The sequence below is a fragment of the Medicago truncatula genome, chromosome 4 (assembly GCF_003473485.1).
Source record: "Medicago truncatula cultivar Jemalong A17 chromosome 4, MtrunA17r5.0-ANR, whole genome shotgun sequence".
Classification (NCBI taxonomy): Eukaryota; Viridiplantae; Streptophyta; class Magnoliopsida; order Fabales; family Fabaceae; genus Medicago; species Medicago truncatula.
The window spans coordinates 57,818,378-57,835,722 of record NC_053045.1 but is presented as its reverse complement, the minus strand read 5'-3'; the positions used below and the strand labels follow the sequence as shown (position 1 = coordinate 57,835,722).

At 34.7% G+C, this 17,345-nt stretch overlaps 3 protein-coding genes across 4 annotated transcripts; 1 reads left to right on the top strand and 2 right to left on the bottom strand.

Annotated features, from left to right (window-relative positions):
• Positions 1-434: 434 nt before the first annotated feature.
• On the bottom strand, positions 435-3,510 carry LOC11411672 (uncharacterized). Its single transcript, XM_003609627.4, has 4 exons — positions 2,291-3,510; positions 1,769-1,983; positions 1,205-1,417; positions 435-1,009 (listed from the first exon to the last, which is right to left on the bottom strand). Exons 1-4 carry the CDS (start codon positions 3,411-3,413, stop codon positions 866-868), a joined length of 1,695 nt encoding a protein of 564 aa, XP_003609675.1. The 5' UTR covers positions 3,414-3,510; the 3' UTR covers positions 435-865.
• Positions 3,511-4,910: 1,400 nt separating this feature from the next.
• LOC11409013 (translocase of chloroplast 159, chloroplastic) lies at positions 4,911-7,577 on the top strand. The gene is made up of 2 exons (XM_024780811.1): positions 4,911-5,736; positions 5,797-7,577. The coding sequence occupies exons 1-2, from the start codon at positions 4,911-4,913 to the stop codon at positions 7,575-7,577; spliced, it is 2,607 nt and encodes an 868-aa protein (XP_024636579.1).
• A 1,451-nt stretch (positions 7,578-9,028) lies between these two features.
• LOC11420237 (probable histone-arginine methyltransferase 1.3) lies at positions 9,029-15,860 on the bottom strand. Of its 2 annotated transcripts, none has more exons than XM_013602803.3 (15): positions 15,407-15,860; positions 15,176-15,238; positions 14,820-14,922; positions 14,048-14,188; positions 13,849-13,952; positions 13,660-13,758; positions 13,494-13,563; positions 13,040-13,136; positions 12,291-12,345; positions 11,678-11,761; positions 11,148-11,225; positions 10,651-10,754; positions 10,376-10,548; positions 10,133-10,284; positions 9,029-9,486 (listed from the first exon to the last, which is right to left on the bottom strand). In XM_013602803.3, exons 1-15 carry the CDS (start codon positions 15,584-15,586, stop codon positions 9,406-9,408), a joined length of 1,584 nt encoding a protein of 527 aa, XP_013458257.1. In that variant the 5' UTR covers positions 15,587-15,860; the 3' UTR covers positions 9,029-9,405. The 2 variants fall into 2 exon arrangements, with proteins under 2 accessions (XP_013458257.1, XP_003609673.1); XM_003609625.4 differs by having other exon boundaries at positions 9,029-9,507; positions 15,407-15,859.
• Positions 15,861-17,345: the final 1,485 nt, after the last annotated feature.

The following is a 17,345-nucleotide window of genomic DNA, read 5'->3' as shown; positions in this document are numbered from 1 at the left end:
GTGATTCTCGATCTCAAAAGGACTACTCTCCTACTTGTCGCCGTGTAGTCTTGGATGATGTTACCTTCTTTTAGTTTATTCTCTTCTCTGCATCCCACTCCAACCACTTCTGACTCGATCTCACCTCTATTACCACTTCCACTACTTTCTACATCAATTGATTTTTACCCTTGAACCATCTCTTTTGTAAGTTATCAATGTCGGTCACATACCCCTTTACCACCATTGTCTAGTGATCAAAAGATTCTCCTACAAATCCAATTGCTCCAACCCCTCTAGCTCTGTGTATTGAGCTTGATCTTGCTGTTGCACTTCAAAAAAAAGTATACGTTCAAACCAGAATTCATTCCCCTAGTAACTAGTAATGCTACTTTGTTTAACTCTCTTTTGCATGATGTTTCATTTATATATACAGTTGCCGTAATTTTTATGAATTTAAAATGAACTCCTAACATTTCGTATTGCATGTGTGTTGGTTACAAAAATCATTGCTAAACTCGAAAAAAATTGTTTTAACATTCTTGCAATTTGACTAACTTCCAAAATTTAAAATTTTACACAGTATGAACTTCCCTTATATATTACCTACTCCAAATATTCCCTAGAACTTCTATAAGATCATGTGCCTAATGACACCGGCAAGGACATGTCCCTTGATGGGATATGTTGCAACTTACATAGAATTTACAAACAGAAACCTACCACCTAAGTTCAGTCAGTAGTAGTAGTGATAAGCAGTCTTCACCTTTGCTGGGCAGTTTAGCGTCATCAACTCCAACTTTTGATTTTGATGGAAGTTATACACTGTAATTTCACTGCCTACCAATTTTGGTTGGAATGATATCATTCATCTTCATGTCACCAATTATGGCACATTCTGATCTTGTTCTATTATCGAGCACAACGCCATCTCAACATCAGTAAGTAGCTGCCCGGCATAGAGTTGAAGCTGCCTCTTTTTAACAACTACTACTTTCTCGCCATGAAATATTATTTCTTCATTCAATTCCTACGAAACAATATGTATACTCCTTTTAGACGTGACATACACCAAGTAAAATTATACACACAATGGCTAACTAAAAAATCTATACAAAATTTTCAATTACAAACAAGTGCATGGTTCAACAAGAACGATGAGACATTTAAGTTGGTATGTTAGTGCATATAAGTTTTTATTTGCTGTGAAAGCTGATATTCTTACTTGTATTGACATGGGAACTGCATTGGCACTAAAATTGTCGCCCAAATCTTCAAAATAGGATTCCAATAGGAAACAAAAGTTGTTGGCATCAGCCGGATCCTCAAAAGCAACGGTATAGGAATCATCATTTTGTTCCCGTTCCTTAGAGGTGAAGTTTAAACTATAGAGACCTTTGTGACCTTCCCCGTTGGAGCCTCTTTGCATGAGAATAACCTTCACAAAGAGATATGATTTCATGGTCAGGTGCAAATGGATACACATAGGGGCCCACACGTTATGATTAATCAACCAAACATATGTCTATTTCCTATAAACCCAATGCAAACAAAAGAAATCTCAAGTGTATTTCAAGAAAAGATCCTACAACCTAGGATATTTGACTTTGTTGAAGTTTTTAAGGATTGAACTATATACTTGTATACTTTATACAACTAAAAAATTTCACAAGGTCATATTTCTTTAAGAAAGGATAAACAATGTAGTACTTTTGGGTATAACTAATAAGTCCCGTTATGGATATGCTACTGAAAAATAGGTAAACAAAAAGAATTGTCTTGCACATACTAGAACATAACGTAGGTTCAACCACCAAATATCAGTCTTAGATTTTTCTTGTTTAACTTTGGCTTTGTTAGCTGCTGAATTTTTTTTAGCTAATCCATGTCCTGAACTGCCATTTATACTGTCCACATTATCCTTTTCAAAACCCTGGGTGTTTTGTGTCCTCAATTCTCTTACTTCAGGTGAAGACATCCCAATACTAGTCTCCGGGAAAGCACCTAAACATATAAAAAATAACTCAAATTGTGCTAAATTTGTCCCAAGCAAACCTATCTTCACTAATTACTTGTAGCAAACACGTTGAAATCTATCAAAAAAAAAAAAGTTGACAGTTGAAACTACAAATTAATATAAATTTTTACTATACCATAATTCCGATATATAATAATTTTCGAACAACGGTGCCAAAAGTAACAGCATACATAAAAAACAAATAGGCAATTCAAAATATCTAACTAATTAACTCCAATTGACAATAACTAATAAGAGTTCAAATAAATAGAAGTTATGCATTGATCACATTACCATTGTTTATGCTCTTGGGTGTAACTCCATCCTTTGTTTTCGTATTAGGTGCTTCAATCATTTCTTCCAAATTCTTCCCTTCATTTTGAATTTCCCCAGACTTGTCATCAACTGTTTTACCTCTTTCTTCCAATGGAACACCAGAAGCATTTTTGTCTGTCACATCTTGTTGATTCACTTGCTTATCGCCATCCAATATTCCTGCACGATCAGTAACCTGACTTCCATAATCTTGGGGTTTTACACTTGAAACCCTACGATCTTGAGTCCCTGGAAATCCCTTCGGTGTTCTTGTAGCCTTAGTCGAAGGGCTTTTAAATTTAGACTTTTTCTTAAACACTAATTCCTCTATCCCCTGATTCACACTCATATCACCATCCTCATCAGAATTTCCACGACCATTTAATCGCAATGCTGCTGAACTATCCTTGTTACTCTTAATCCTATTCTTCAGCTTCAACAAACGCTCGCCAATCTCTTTCTCAATACCATCGATTTCAGGATCCCCATTCTCTTCCTCTTCCCCTTTTCCTTGCTTCTCCAATAACTCAATTCTTCGAGCTTCCCTCGCCATTAACTTAATTTCCTCAATTCTCTTTTCCAAAACTTGATCCTCCACAGTTTTCCCATTCCCATCAAACAAAATGTTCCTCTTTTCCCTTTCACCCACTTCCAAATCCCCATTGGAATGTTCATTTCTCGAATTCCAAAGGTAACAAACAGTTTGAAACACAAAAGCACCAATCAAATATATACCACCGTATTTGAAAATCTCCTTAGCAGAAACATTACCAAAAACACCATTGTCTTTTGCTGTGTACACAGACACTCGTAATTCTTCAAATTCACCAGTCTCACCAACAGCTCCGGCGATATCTTCGCCGTGCATTTCGTCGGCGGGTACATCACTACCGAGTTCAAGTTCTTGAGGAGGGGAGAGAAATTGTTGCGGTGTCGGTGGTTGTAAAAGAGTGGGAGAAATGGATAGAGAGGGTTTTGTTAGGGTTTTGAGAATTTTAGGTCGCAGATAGTTTTTCCTTTGACCAGTTTTCGAAGAGACGATAATGTTTCGTCTCGTGGTGAATGGCGCATGGAAGGAGAAGAAGCAATGCGCAATCGCCATTGATGCTGCAAAGACGAGAAGAAGCAGGCAGATTCTGTTCAATTTACTTACGGAGCTTCCTAGGATTTTTTATAACTGCACCCCACATTTTCCATTTTGCCCACCTAATTTTTTTGTGAAAAAAACGGTGGCCTTGAAATGAAAGGTGACGTATTGAATTTATTACAAGTTTAATCATTATTAATTTCAATATTAAACTTCATTTATTTTCTTTCTTAACTTGTTTCCCCAACACATGTGCAATGCTGAGTGTTTCTAGTTAGATATGTTCTTTATGGTGGAGTGAAAAATTGAATGCTTATAGAGGATGATGGTCATGAAAGAAGACTCTATTTTAAAAGTTTCGTTTATTAAATTACATTAAAATGAGAAAATGTTAATGAGTGTATTTAGATATTGGTTAAACAAACAAAAAAAAATAAGTTTATATAACAAGTCGTATTATATTAAAAAATGTTTGATTATTTTTTCTAAAAAAAGAAGAGTGTTTAACTTGTATTTCAAGACATATTATTCTCTCTTTTTTAAAGCAAAGAGTAAAGTGCAAATGCATCACATGGCAACTTTAACATCTCAACTAATTTTAAACTAATAAATATTATAAAAATAATAGAATAATTTAAATGAGAATGATTAAAAGGAAGAAAAAATTCAACACAAAAGGATGCATACCTTTTATTTTATTTCATTGTTTAAAAGTATTATAGTAATTTCTTAATTTATCATAAAATATATTCGATATTCACTGTTATAAACATTAAAACTTTAAAACATTAATATTTCTTAGACACTTTTAATAATAAAATATTATAACTTTAAAACTCATTCATGCGCGAGTTCCATAGTAATATTAATTACTCCAATATTCTTCATGCATAAAGTTTGACTTTGATGCACGAGATTTAAATTTGTTTGAACGAAGGTTTAAAAGGCACTGTTTGCTAGATTGATTTCATGCATACTATTCATCTAATGGGGCATGCAAATGTTTTCACTTATCGATATGGAAATTAAATAGTCATTATAAGAAAGTATGTGGCTAAGTATTGGGAGTTTAAGCTATGTCACACTTTTAAGGAGGAAAATATATGTGTTGACTATTTAGTCAAGCTTGGAACAGAGTCCACTAGTGATATGTTGATTTTGCTAGATCCTCCTCCTACGGAGTTTCGCTTGCTGCTTAGGACATATAGAATGTATGTTGCTTATCATTGCTGTCATTTTCTTTATTTATTTTTTTGCTTGCTTTTTTCTTCTCTGATGTAACCAAAAAAAAAGTTAAATTGTTGGATGTACACCATTGAAAACTTTTAACAAAATGGAATTTGTTAAATTTGTTGGGGTGTGGGGACTCACTGAAGAGGTGAGAAGTAAATTTTTCCCAAAATCGCTTTGTAGGGATGAAAGGGTCCAAATTCAAATTCAAATCTATTAACGCTTCGCTTCGACGGTTAGCCACTTTGCTATCTCTAACAAACAAACAAACACAACGCTCGCATGGCGTCGAATTCGAAGCCATTCGTCTCTGCCTCCGGCGAGTTCCCTCTACAGATGAATCTCTCAGGTTCCGTTCCCATCAGAGCTCCTCTTACAATTGATAATTCTGATTCTGAATTTGATTTGTCAAGTGACGCCACTCTTTCCGAAACCGCTTCGCATTCTGACCTAGAAGAAGAACCACATTACGCATCTCAAGAAGATGAAGAAGAAGAGTGTTTTGAACTTGACGAAGAACTTCCCCTTCTCGAACAAGTGCCTCTGCGTGTTACTCCCTTCGCTCATTTGTCTACTTACGACGACGAAGAGGAAAACGAAGATGATGACGAAGAAGATGGTGGTGAAATCATGAATGTTGTGAGAGTACCGGAGAATGTTGTCCTCGCACCGAGAATTAAGGTGCTGGACGTTGAAAAAGAAAATTCTGATTCAGGTTCCGATGTTTCCATTGATGGAGAAGGTATTGGAATAAGAGTAGCTTGTGATGGAGACTCTACTGCTACTGCAACTGATTCTGATGTTATGTCGCAGTATTCCAGAGATGGTTTGGAGAATGAGCAATTTGGGAAGGTAAGTGTTGCATTTAATGAAATTGAAAATGATGATATGAAATTATATGGTTTAGATAGAGATGATGGAATTAGGGATGAGTTAATTGAGACTGATAATGTAATGGAAAGTAACTTGCAAGTGGAAACCACTGATACGGTGGAAGAAACTTCTAATGCCAACAACTTATTGGAATTTGATGTTGAGGGTTATGTCAACAGCATAATGCTGGAGCATAATACAAGTGCTGGCTATTTAGAACAGAATCCTGAAACAGGTGAATCTCTATCAGATGCCTTTGATGAAAATATTGAATATTTTTTGGAACATTGCCAAGAAAATGTTGAAGATAATACTACAACGATTCAAAGTATTGCAACTAATGGAGGTCAAAGTGATGTTGCTTCTCATCAAGAATGCGAGAGTGAGAAACTGGTAAGCGTAACTGATTATGTAGACGACTCAAAAGATATGTTGCATGATTCTTCTGTTGGTTTTGAATCCAATGATGGTGTTTCTGAAGGTAATGAAATTCAGGGTGTTGAGTATTCTGAACTTTCTGATCCTGCACTCTTTGAAGAGTGTAAATATTTGAAAAATGGTTTGTCTGAAACTGGTTTAGATTTTATTCTAAAAGATGGGTTGTTTTGTGATTACCATTCACACGAGAATGCGGAAACGTTTAACTTTGGAGACAATGTAAACGAAGAGGCTACTATGGAGCTAAACACAGTAAGTCAAGAGTCAAAAAGAGATAGTTCGGATTTGGATGAAGATGTCGAAGAGTTGATGTCAGTTCGCCTTGAGCAGTTCAGGGAACAAATTTCAGCTCTCTCGACTCTTTTGGGTTCAATAGGTTCTGGAAAGAACTGTCATCAAGAAGAAACAGTAACAAGTCCACATGGAAGAATGAACTTAGCAAAGGATGATGTGAGAAGTCAATTAATATATTTTGATAGTGTAGGTGAATCAGATTGCAACAGAGTTACAGTCACTTATGCTGATCAATCTGATGTTCTTTTCCTCAAAGGTCCAGCTAGTTTGAGTTCCTTACCAGGTGGTGATGCTCAAGTTTGGTTCCAACACAACATAAGTGAAAATGAAAAGGAAAAAATACACGAGATACAGACCATGAGTGTCGAATTCTTGAGGCTTGTCCAGCGAATAAATTTCTCTCTTGAAGATTCCTTGGTTTCAAAAGTTTTATGCAGGTTGGTTGCAGATATTGAAAGGCGCTCACATCAAGAATTTGTCATTAGTTCAGCAAAAATATTGGCAAAAAAGCTTGAAGAAGATTTGGAGGATGATTTAGACTTTTCTTTGAACATTCTAGTTCTCGGGAAAAGTGGTGTGGGAAAGAGTGCAACCATTAATTCTATTTTTGGCGATACAATGGTAATGACAGATGCATTTGAACCTGCCACAACCTCTGTAAGAGAGGTTTATGGAATTGTAGACGGAGTCAATATCAGAATCCTCGACACACCTGGTCTCAGGTCCCCTATGAAGGAGCAATCTTTCAACAAAAAGATACTATCATCGGTAAAGAGGTATATGAAAAAGTTTCCTCCAGATGTCATTCTCTATGTGGATAGAGTAGATTTCCAGAGCATAGATCTAAATGATTTACCGATATTAAGGTCTATCACAAGTTCTCTTGGTCCATCAATATGGCAACACACAATTCTTGCTCTCACTCATGCTGCTTCTACTCCTTTGGATGGTCCATCAGGATCCCCTCTGAGCTATGAAGTATTTGTTGCTCAAAAATCCTATCCTGTTCAACAATCAATCATCAAAGCAGTTGGTGATCAATGTCAATTGAGCCCAAGTTTCATGTGTCCAGTGTCTCTTGTTGAGAACCATCCATTATGTGGAAAAAATATATCTGGGGACAGTGTGCTTCCCAACGGACTTAGGTGGAGAAGCCAGTTATTAGCTTTGTGTTTCTCTCTGAAGATCCTATCTCAAGTGTCTTCTGTTTCAATACCTTGTACTCTCTTTGACCACTGGAAGCAGTTTTTGTTGCAGGACCATTCTGAGCCTATGTGCCATCTATGTTCTTGTTTGTTGCAGTCTCCTGCTCATCATCTAAAATTCTCTGCCAATTGGAGTTAACTTGGATATTCACTTGGCTAAGGTTTTTAATGAATATGGAAAATTCTGGCACATCAAGAACAATAGTCCTGTGGAGAGTCTGAAGGAGGAGTTTCACTGTTCCTATTTATTTCAAGATTCAGCTACTGGTTAAAGGAGAATGCTAGGCATTGACTCTAAGGCTGCACCTTTGATTTGGAGTGAAGCAAAGATGAAAACTCTAGCTATCAATTTAGGCCAAGGTAACTATCCTCTCGGAATAACTAGGTATGGCATGTATCCATGGAAGATTCTACTTGATGGTTCAATATCTCTAATATAGAGATGTATCATTGTGCTTCATTCTTTTTCATCTTACCTCTAGTTAGTTAGTGTGACGAACAAAGCTGTGGAATCAATATTATCCATTTTGCAAATTCAAACTACTCTATGGCTTTAAACTACTTATTTAATCCAAAAAAATAAACTGCTGGTGAAGTCCTCGATATTCACTGCCTGATTGTCATCACTGCGAAAAAAAAGAAAAAAAAAATTGATAAAATGTAGGTAGCTTTGTTGTTGATTTCAAAAACAAAATAGTAGTGCTAAATTTTCCTCCGTTGTCTATAAAAGAGCCGTTCTGCTCCACCAACAATGTATTTGTTTTTTTTTAAGAAAACCATCAACAATGTTAGAACATCCACAATGGTTGTAAATTAAAAATTGTACCTAAATGGATTTCACGTGCATGTCATTTTTATTTATAATTTTTTATTATAAGTATTAAGGAAATAGCTCCAATGCTAGTAAAATAAATAAAAAAGTTCTTAAATATGTCCACTAATATGTATATTAGAAAGAAAAAAAAAATTGAAAAGAGCAGGAATCGCATGAGTTTGAGACAATGAGACCAACTTTTATCTATATTTTTCCTATTTTAAGTGGGATCCGTTAATTAGTAGAAATAAAATGTCCTGTATAATTGTCTGCCCATAATTAAGTAAAAAATATTCTTCTAGCAATGGAGTCCTTGGTATGTTGAGGACCTTATTAAGTTGAGGTCATTGTATCTTTTAAATACCGTAGCTTCCACCAACCCCATGCATTTTAGTATAAAAATACATTAGACAAGACAACATGCGTTGAGTTGACGTAGTACTAAATGAACTTAAAACCGTAGTACTAAATGAACTTAAAACAGTGTTTATCTCGTTCTCTCATTTTCTGGCTCGCTCACTCTGTTTTTCTCTTGCGATCTCTTGTTCTGAGCCAGGTGCGGTTGGGTTTTTATGTGCGTAGTACTAAATGAAGACACTTCAAGGTTTCAAATCAACACTATCAGAGCAACCAAAATGATTTTTTGTATAATGAAACAAATCGGGTCAGTTTTTTAGCAAAATAATTTGGCCTTATTAAATAGGTTACGCAAAACGGTTTGTGTGCACCAGTGTTTTTCACACCCCTACCAAGAACACAAACTTTCCAACCAGAAGTTCCCTTAACAAATTTTCATTTGAAACCCACCTCCAAATCAATCAATCAATTAATAATACATTAGTAACCCTGCAGGTTGTTTGCATTTCTGCTGCGGTGAGCGGTATAAGTTTACCACCTAATCATACAAAGGTAAATTCCAGATCAAGCAATACATTAAACTCCTACTCTTGCCAGGCATAAGGATTCGATACATTTTGGTTAAATAAAATTAAGCAAATGAGTACAGGATCTGCAGCATAACCAACCATCACTAGTACATAATGTTGATGAATTTACAGGCTAGGAGATGTCCAAATAAAGACAAGGTCTCCCAACTTGCTCTGGCATGGCAAATTCAAGTTACAAACAGAAGATTGTGTTGGGAGTTATTCGGTTAAATCTTCTGCATCAGCGAATCAATCTGAGCACATGAATTAGGCGAAAGTTGTTGCATTATTTCTGGTTCATCCAATTCCTGAGATTGTATATGTATATCCTGTAAAAGTAAGGGTCACTGACAACATTGATGCAGTAAAAACTAAAAGCCTGAAAACAATTAAACCCCTGTACTTCGTAAAGTGGATTGATTTGCTATGAAACTCGATTCAGTTTATCCAACAGACTAGAGATGAAAGCGGCCAAGACTTTGTCTAGTTTTTCATATATTCTAACAATCAAATGTCCATTGTCCAATAATGAAAAAAACTATTGTCTTAAATATATATGTGAATTATAGTTAATCATTAACACTTTTTAAAAAGGAGTAACAACTATTCCCAATTTTGATCACTTAGTCAGAGATCATTTGCTATTACACCATCCATCCACCATGTGTATGGTGGATTTTTGGCTCGCCACTATAATCCATCATCAATAATACCGGAAGGGACCTTGTAACCAACCAATCACAACAATGTGTGGTGAAGTAAATCTCATGGCAAAGCCAGAAGGGATACACAAGTCAAAAACCAAAAAATATGTTTGTTAAGAATACCTACATCACTTCCTCCCTCTTCCCCCCTGAATTTCATCTTCCAGATTTTCCCTTGGTTTCAAGTTCTACTTTGAATTTCAATTTACAGTGAGCATGAAAAAGAAAGACACAACAATAAATTCAATACCTGTGTTTGTACAAGTGGTTGAGGTTGCTGATCTTGGGCTAATGGATAAGCTTGTGGTTGAGACATTCTATAGTAGGGTTCTTTCAGATCAAGCTTACAAGAAGATGTTTGAAGAATCCCTCCTTGCTCAGCACCAGGACCCCACATTTTAGCTAATGCAAATTTAATTTTTTTCTCATTAACAACATGATGCAACTCATGCTAATATAGCAATAAAAGAAAAAAAATGATACAAATACCAACCAGACAATGTTAAATATATTGTATAACTCTGTGCATTGTGGGCAATCAAATGAAGCCTGCCGGTAATTTCCTGCCCTGCCATGACATAAATTGGCTGAGAGAGAACACAGCGTAACTGGTACCAATGAGTTGTGGGTGAACCAGGAGCAGTGGTAAGCCACCTTTGCACAGTACTGTAATTTTGTAATAATTGAAACAGATCAACAGAAAGCAACAATAACAAGACCTAGTTGAATAAAAACTTGTTTTTATTACTAATAAAGAGAAATGTTTACCTTCCATTGAATAGTACATCAAACCAACATGCTAACCCATGTACTCTTGTGCCCACAGAGGCAATGAATTTCAGAGGAATGTCAATTTCATACAATTCTTCTTCCTACAGAACAAAGAGTGATCTGGTCAAAATTCATTGGCAACTTCACTTCAAGCATTGAAAGAATAGCATAAGGAATCAATGCAATCAAGTCCACAACCAACAATAGACCATTTGTACAAAGTAACGATATCTAGCCAGAAATAAAAGATGGCTTTTCTTCTTCCAAAGAACAACTCAATAATGATCATCATCCAGTCCAAAAAACAATACAATGATCATCAGAAGTCAGAGCCATAAAAAAAGTTACAATACAGAAGTTGATTGTATTAAAATAAATCTAATGATGGAACTTATTATTGTCATTTTGCGAAAACTTTATTGTCAACTGCCAAAAGACCTATGTAAAATACACGGATAAAACACTCTTAGGAAAAAAGATAAGCTGGTTCTTACCTTCATTTTACCGAAGTCTAGTACATGGAACATTGGGGGAGCTATTAGCAATCTTGGATCAAAAGCATCCACCACAGGCTTTATGAGTAAAAAAATGGAAAAAAAACATGTTAGTTACAAAATTTTAGTAACTATAGATCAATTTGGCTGCAACATAAAACATTATCAATTTCTAATTACCATGTTGAACCTCAAGAGTGAATTTCTAAGTCAACACCATTATGTTTATTTTTGAATGACAATTGTTAATAAATAGTTGTTGGTAATTACATATGAACACTTATCATCTGAACAAATAACTAAAGTCTTAGTGACTTACATACAATGGCCACAGGCATTATAAGAAAATAAAAATGGGTGATAATTTTAAATTTGATACATGAACAATAAAATAAATTAAAAATAATCTCAGTTCAATGAGAAATCTGGACACAAACAATAATCTCCAACAATTTCCAAACGATGTCTACTCCCATAGAAAACCACAAGTAACCTTTAATAAATTTCTGAAAAACAAGCTAGTCTAATACCTGAGAAAAATATCCTTGAAATGCAGTCCCGTGTAAGGGTGTCAAATCAACACCGTAATAGTTTTGCTGCTGCCAGAACAGGGCCTGAACAATAGCAATTGGTTTAAAATAGAAAGAAAAATGAGTATCACAGAGAAACAAATAATGAGAAAAGCAGCAAGATTAATAAATCAGTATGGGAATGCTATCCATGGTGCAATTCTAAAACATGAACTGTGACATCGTTTAAGAAAGCAAATGTTTTGGTACTTTGTTAATAATATTCAGGGGAAGAAATTACAGTTTAGTTTCATAATATTATTGAAATCCATTTGAATAGACAGTTGAATTAAATCTGAGTAAGAGACGGAGGCTTTAGGCTGGCTTCTTTGCAATCCTGACAAATCTTTGATAAATATAAGCCCTTCTTTTTTTAAACTGCCGCCAACTCCAGGCGGCAAAACAATCTTTTTAATGATGTACGAGCAGTAGTATTATATAATGAAAGAAATGTGAAAGTGGAGTCTCTACATGCATAGGCATACAATTATGCACCTCGTTAGCATTTTCAACAAACAAATATTCTTCACTGAATAAACACACACATACAGACAAATATAAACACATTACACACCTTATTCGCAATTTCAATAAACAAATATTCATCCGTGAAAGGTGCCATGTGAATCCTACACCAGCAATAAATTCAAGGTTAGGAGAAGACAATTAATAATTAGATGATTACAAACACTGCAGAGGAAAACAGTATAATTTCAGGGGCCTGGTTGTTTCTACTTTTTTTAAAGAAAAAAACACTTCTAAATTAAAAAGGGTTTAAAAACATGACGACAATGAAATGTTTTTCAGAAGAAAAAAAGATGTAACCACCAAAAAATTGAAAAATGCAATTTTAGTGATGTCTTTTTTAAGCAACCAGGCTTAAAAAAGACATTACTATGAGGAGCAACAAAAATATATTTCGAACGGAAAAAAAAAAAAATTAAAGGCTACATCATAGTAATGTCTTTTTTAAGCTTATCCAAACAAAATCCTATACCATAGTGAAACAACATATTATTTAGAACAAGGATCTAGTCCTTGAAAAAAATCATACTTGGCTAAAGTAATTAAACAAAATAGGTTTTGGATATTATTGTGAAAGACCACTGAAATTGCAATAGATGGTAACATTCATAAAAATAACTGAATTATCAAAACTATTGGGAGAAAAAAAGATTAAATTTAAATGGAAGTATGTCATTTTGAAAAGGTAGATGGCTATTTCACAATAACCATCCCTTGATAGAATTGTCATAATCATGTTAGTATTGCCACACCCACATGCAAGAAGCTCCAAGACACATAGAAAGGAGTTAAATTTACCTTCCCACCCCAGGAAACATTTTCCCAGTAGGAGTGAGAAACCTATCTCTGGCAATGACATAAGACTCCAGCATTCTCTCGTTAACTAACAAAGTGCCTGCATGACAACAAAGGGATTTTCCAACTTAAAAAACACTATCATTTTGAAACTATATGCAGCAACTTAACCTGCAGTTCTAGACTACAGCAACAACCAAGTCTTATCCCACTAAGTGGGGTCGGCTACATGGTTCAAACGACGCCATAATATTCCATCATATATCATATCCCTATCCAGCTCATTAATCTCAATATATTTTTCAATAGTTTCTCTTAAAAGTCCTACACTGAAAGCAGCAAATAAACTATGTGACAAGACATCATAGATATGTATGTAAAATTATATCTATGTATTATAAACTGAATATCAGCACCTTTATCCAGATTTACCAAAGGAGGCAGAATATGAGCTTACCCATGGGTTCCGAGATCAGAATATCTGCTTTCTCTGGCAACTCAACATCCTCAACTCTACCTTTAATCACCTAAATAAAATAATTAATATTAAAATAGTTCCTTGAATAATAAGATAGCTACTCAAAATTATTATTATAGCAATAAAACTAGGAAACAGATCTCACTGTAATTCGCTGAGCCAGTTTTGGGTTCCCAGCTATAAGTTTGCGTGCATATTCTGCCATTTCAGATGCTTCCACGGCATACACATGTTTTGCGCCGGCCTGAAACAACAAAAAAATTCATTTAGTTAGAGTCAATGACACTATCAAATGCTACAACTAGATTTATGCCCAATTAAGGTGTTGAGCTACCTGAGCAGCAAATAATGACAAAATACCGCTACCAGCACCCACATCAACTACTACACGGCCAGTAAAATCAGCACGGTTCTCAATAACCGCAGCATAATAAGTTCCTAAACAATATCATGAATGAATTTATCAGGTAACAATAAAATATGTAGAATTTTTAAAAAAAAATGAGGACCGCTAGAATCCAACAAGGTATAACCTGTTCGCACATAGTCCTGCAACATATTTTGCTGATGAAGAAGTTGTCCATAATAATGGAAATACATTTTTGCAGAAGATGGCTCTATCTTTTCATCAAACTTGCTTTTGGAAGTTGTTAAAGTTCCATTTGGTAAGTTTCCTGCTGGATTAAAAATTTCAATTCATTATATAGCTAACTTATATCGTATTTCACTGATAAATAGTGAAAGGGATCGTCCATGCAGTAAAAAGGAACTTCTTAAAACAGCAAAATGAACACTGAAATGTATAATTACAAATATAAATAACACATAAGAGTATTTATGCTCGTGATCCATCTTAAAAATGAAAATTTACAACCAACAAAAATATTTAGCAGGAGACTGAGCTGTCAATACAACAATTCAAGTGCCAGCCACATGAAGAAAAAGTCAAGGATATAAGACACAAAATCAACGCTACCCAGCAAAGAGGTCTAATGTAACATGAGAAATACTGCAATTAAGGAAGGAAAAAATCCCAGAACAGTAAAATTTCACAGGTTCATTTTTCAAGCATAGACATCTAACAGCGTATCAGGAACTAAGGTTTCTCGCTAGTATTTAATAAAATTACCCAACTTACAACAGACAAACCAATTTTTAATCAATGAACCAAACAACAAACATGTTACAATCATTACAAACATGTCAAAGAATAATGTTTTTTTAAGCAATGACAATATACTAAGGAAAAACGCTGCACATCAGAAGCTACTCAACAATAAAGTTTACACATTTACAAAGCGGCACCTTGAACATTGTTTTCCTTTATCCATTGTTGGACTGCAGAATGGAAAGCTTCACACTCCTCCTCGTTTTTAAACTCGATGGTGACTCCTGTAGAATACGATGCCTGGTTCAAAAGTAGCGCTGTTAAACGGCAGAGCGAAAAATTACTCAACGACAATACTACCGATACCCGATTGTAATATGAAAACCTCACGGGAGTATACGACAAAAAACATTTATTAGCTGAAAAAACATCAAACAACAAACCCCTTAAACCATAAAGATTCTGGTTCTCCCAATATAAACACATCATTAGATCGTTATTAATTTTCCAACCTTAAATAACTAAAAAAAGTTATTAAGATTCTGGTCCATACCGTTTTCGCAACATCCGAGCCTTCCATAATGCAAACCGATTTAACAGCACCCAATTTGAATATCTGTGAAGTTAAACCACAAATTAATAGTCTATAAGATATACCTATGCAAATAATCCTCTCTTTCAATGTGAACAGAAACATTAAAAAGTAAAATTAACCACATTTTTATATCATAGGTGACAAAAAAAAAAAAAATTGAATTTTGATTGGAAAACTATAAAAACAAACCTGGGCAGTTTGGAGATCGAAATTGAGAGGAATCTGTTGAGATTCTGGTTGAATTTGGAGACGGTCGGGTTTGAAGCTAGCAATTCCGGGTGAAACAGAAGAGGCATCGGAAGAGAGGTCGGAAATCGATAAAAGAGAGAACTCTCTGTTGTTCCAATTTTGCTCCGATGAATCCTCCATATTTCACCACTAACTCACACGACCAAATTAGTGTTGCTTTCAAGCTTAATTGTTTTTTATTTTATTTTTCTTTCTATGTTTATTGAAAAAATACAGTTAATTTCATAGATGAATCATGATCGATGTAGTTGTAGTATTAAAAAGTGAAGTGTTTGAAGTAGTTTAAATGGATGGAACTAGGGTTTGGAAAAATTGAGAGCCGCCAAGGGAGAGAGAAAAGAAGACAGAGCCTTTGAAAGCGGGAGATAGTTATGTTTCACTAAGTTTTTGTTTTTATTTAATTTTTTCTAGTACGTAGTGTAGGACTATACCACGCTACTAGTAGTGCTTAGATTTACTAGTTCAGTTCCGAGTGTAAGTGTAAGTGAGTTGTCCGTGCATTACGTTCGTTGACATCACACCAATTAGTACAACATCATTACATACATAATAGCGTAAATATTTGTTCTTTGCTAGAGCTATATGAGGGACCTTGTATGACGATGGTGACATGACTGATCACGTGCGTTTTATTTATAGAATATAGATAGAGCTTGAAAGATAATTCATTTGCCCTATTGCGCATGATAATTTAGCTAGAATGAAGATAACAGACCATGGGAGTGTGAGAAACATGACTCGGTTAATAAGGTTCGCGTCTGAGTCATGTTGCTTAAGATACTAATGTGGACCGATAATATGAGAGGAGAGGCCACTCGAATTGCTTAAAGTTTATGAGAACATTTTGAACCCTACAGTTTTTACTTATTTTTTAAAGTTTAGTTAAACAACATATTTAGTCCTAACCATTGAATACATGTTGTAACTTTGATTAAAAAAAATGGAAACTAGCTTATGATGAAGCCACCATAACAAGACTATAACCAATTTTATAGGTTTGTTTCATAATGAAACTAACATGGACTCATTGGAGTTCACAAGATATGTAGCTAATACGTGTCAGTAATCATTGATAATGACACCAAAATATAAGACAATATTTTTCTTTTCGCAAATGCTATCCATAAGTGTCTTCGAGTCCTATAATAATTAAAATAGTAAAACTTGTCAAAAGCATAACACAGACATAAATTATCTAATTTGGGTGATTTCAATGTCATTTTCCTTTTTCCTTTTTTTTTTCTTTCTCTTTTGTACATTTTTGTTGAATCCTTTACAAAACTCTACTAAAATACAAATAAACTTGCTACTTGAACTCTAAAATGACTTTAAAAGGGGACTAAAAACCATATAAGATTTCCTGTCATCAGGTTGTGACCAATGCTTTATGTAAAGTAGTCATTAGTAGGGAAATATCTAACTTTGAGCAGTCTAGTAATCAAAGAGTTTAGACTTGAGATTAATTTCGAGGCTTGTTTACCAAACATTGCTAAATTGAAGGCTTTATGGTTTTTAAAACCAATACCACCAAAGTCTTTGTGTAGAGTAAATCGCTCCCAAGAATCAATGCATACCTCTATTTTTTTCAATGTTATGTCCACACCGATAAGAATTAAGCTTTTTTTCAATCTTATTTATCATAGTACGAGGAAGGAGGAAGATGCTCATTATATATGAACATATAAATTGAAGGACAAATTTGATAAGGATTTCTCTAGGTAAAAGGCAACAACTACAAGAGTTTATTTTACGTTAAAGAGGAATGTTAGCAACACTTGTTATTCAACACTTTCTTTAGCATTCACTTTTTTATCGGATGAAATCAATGTATATCTCACCACTTTATTTGAATTCAATTTTCAAAGTGTAGAGCCACATC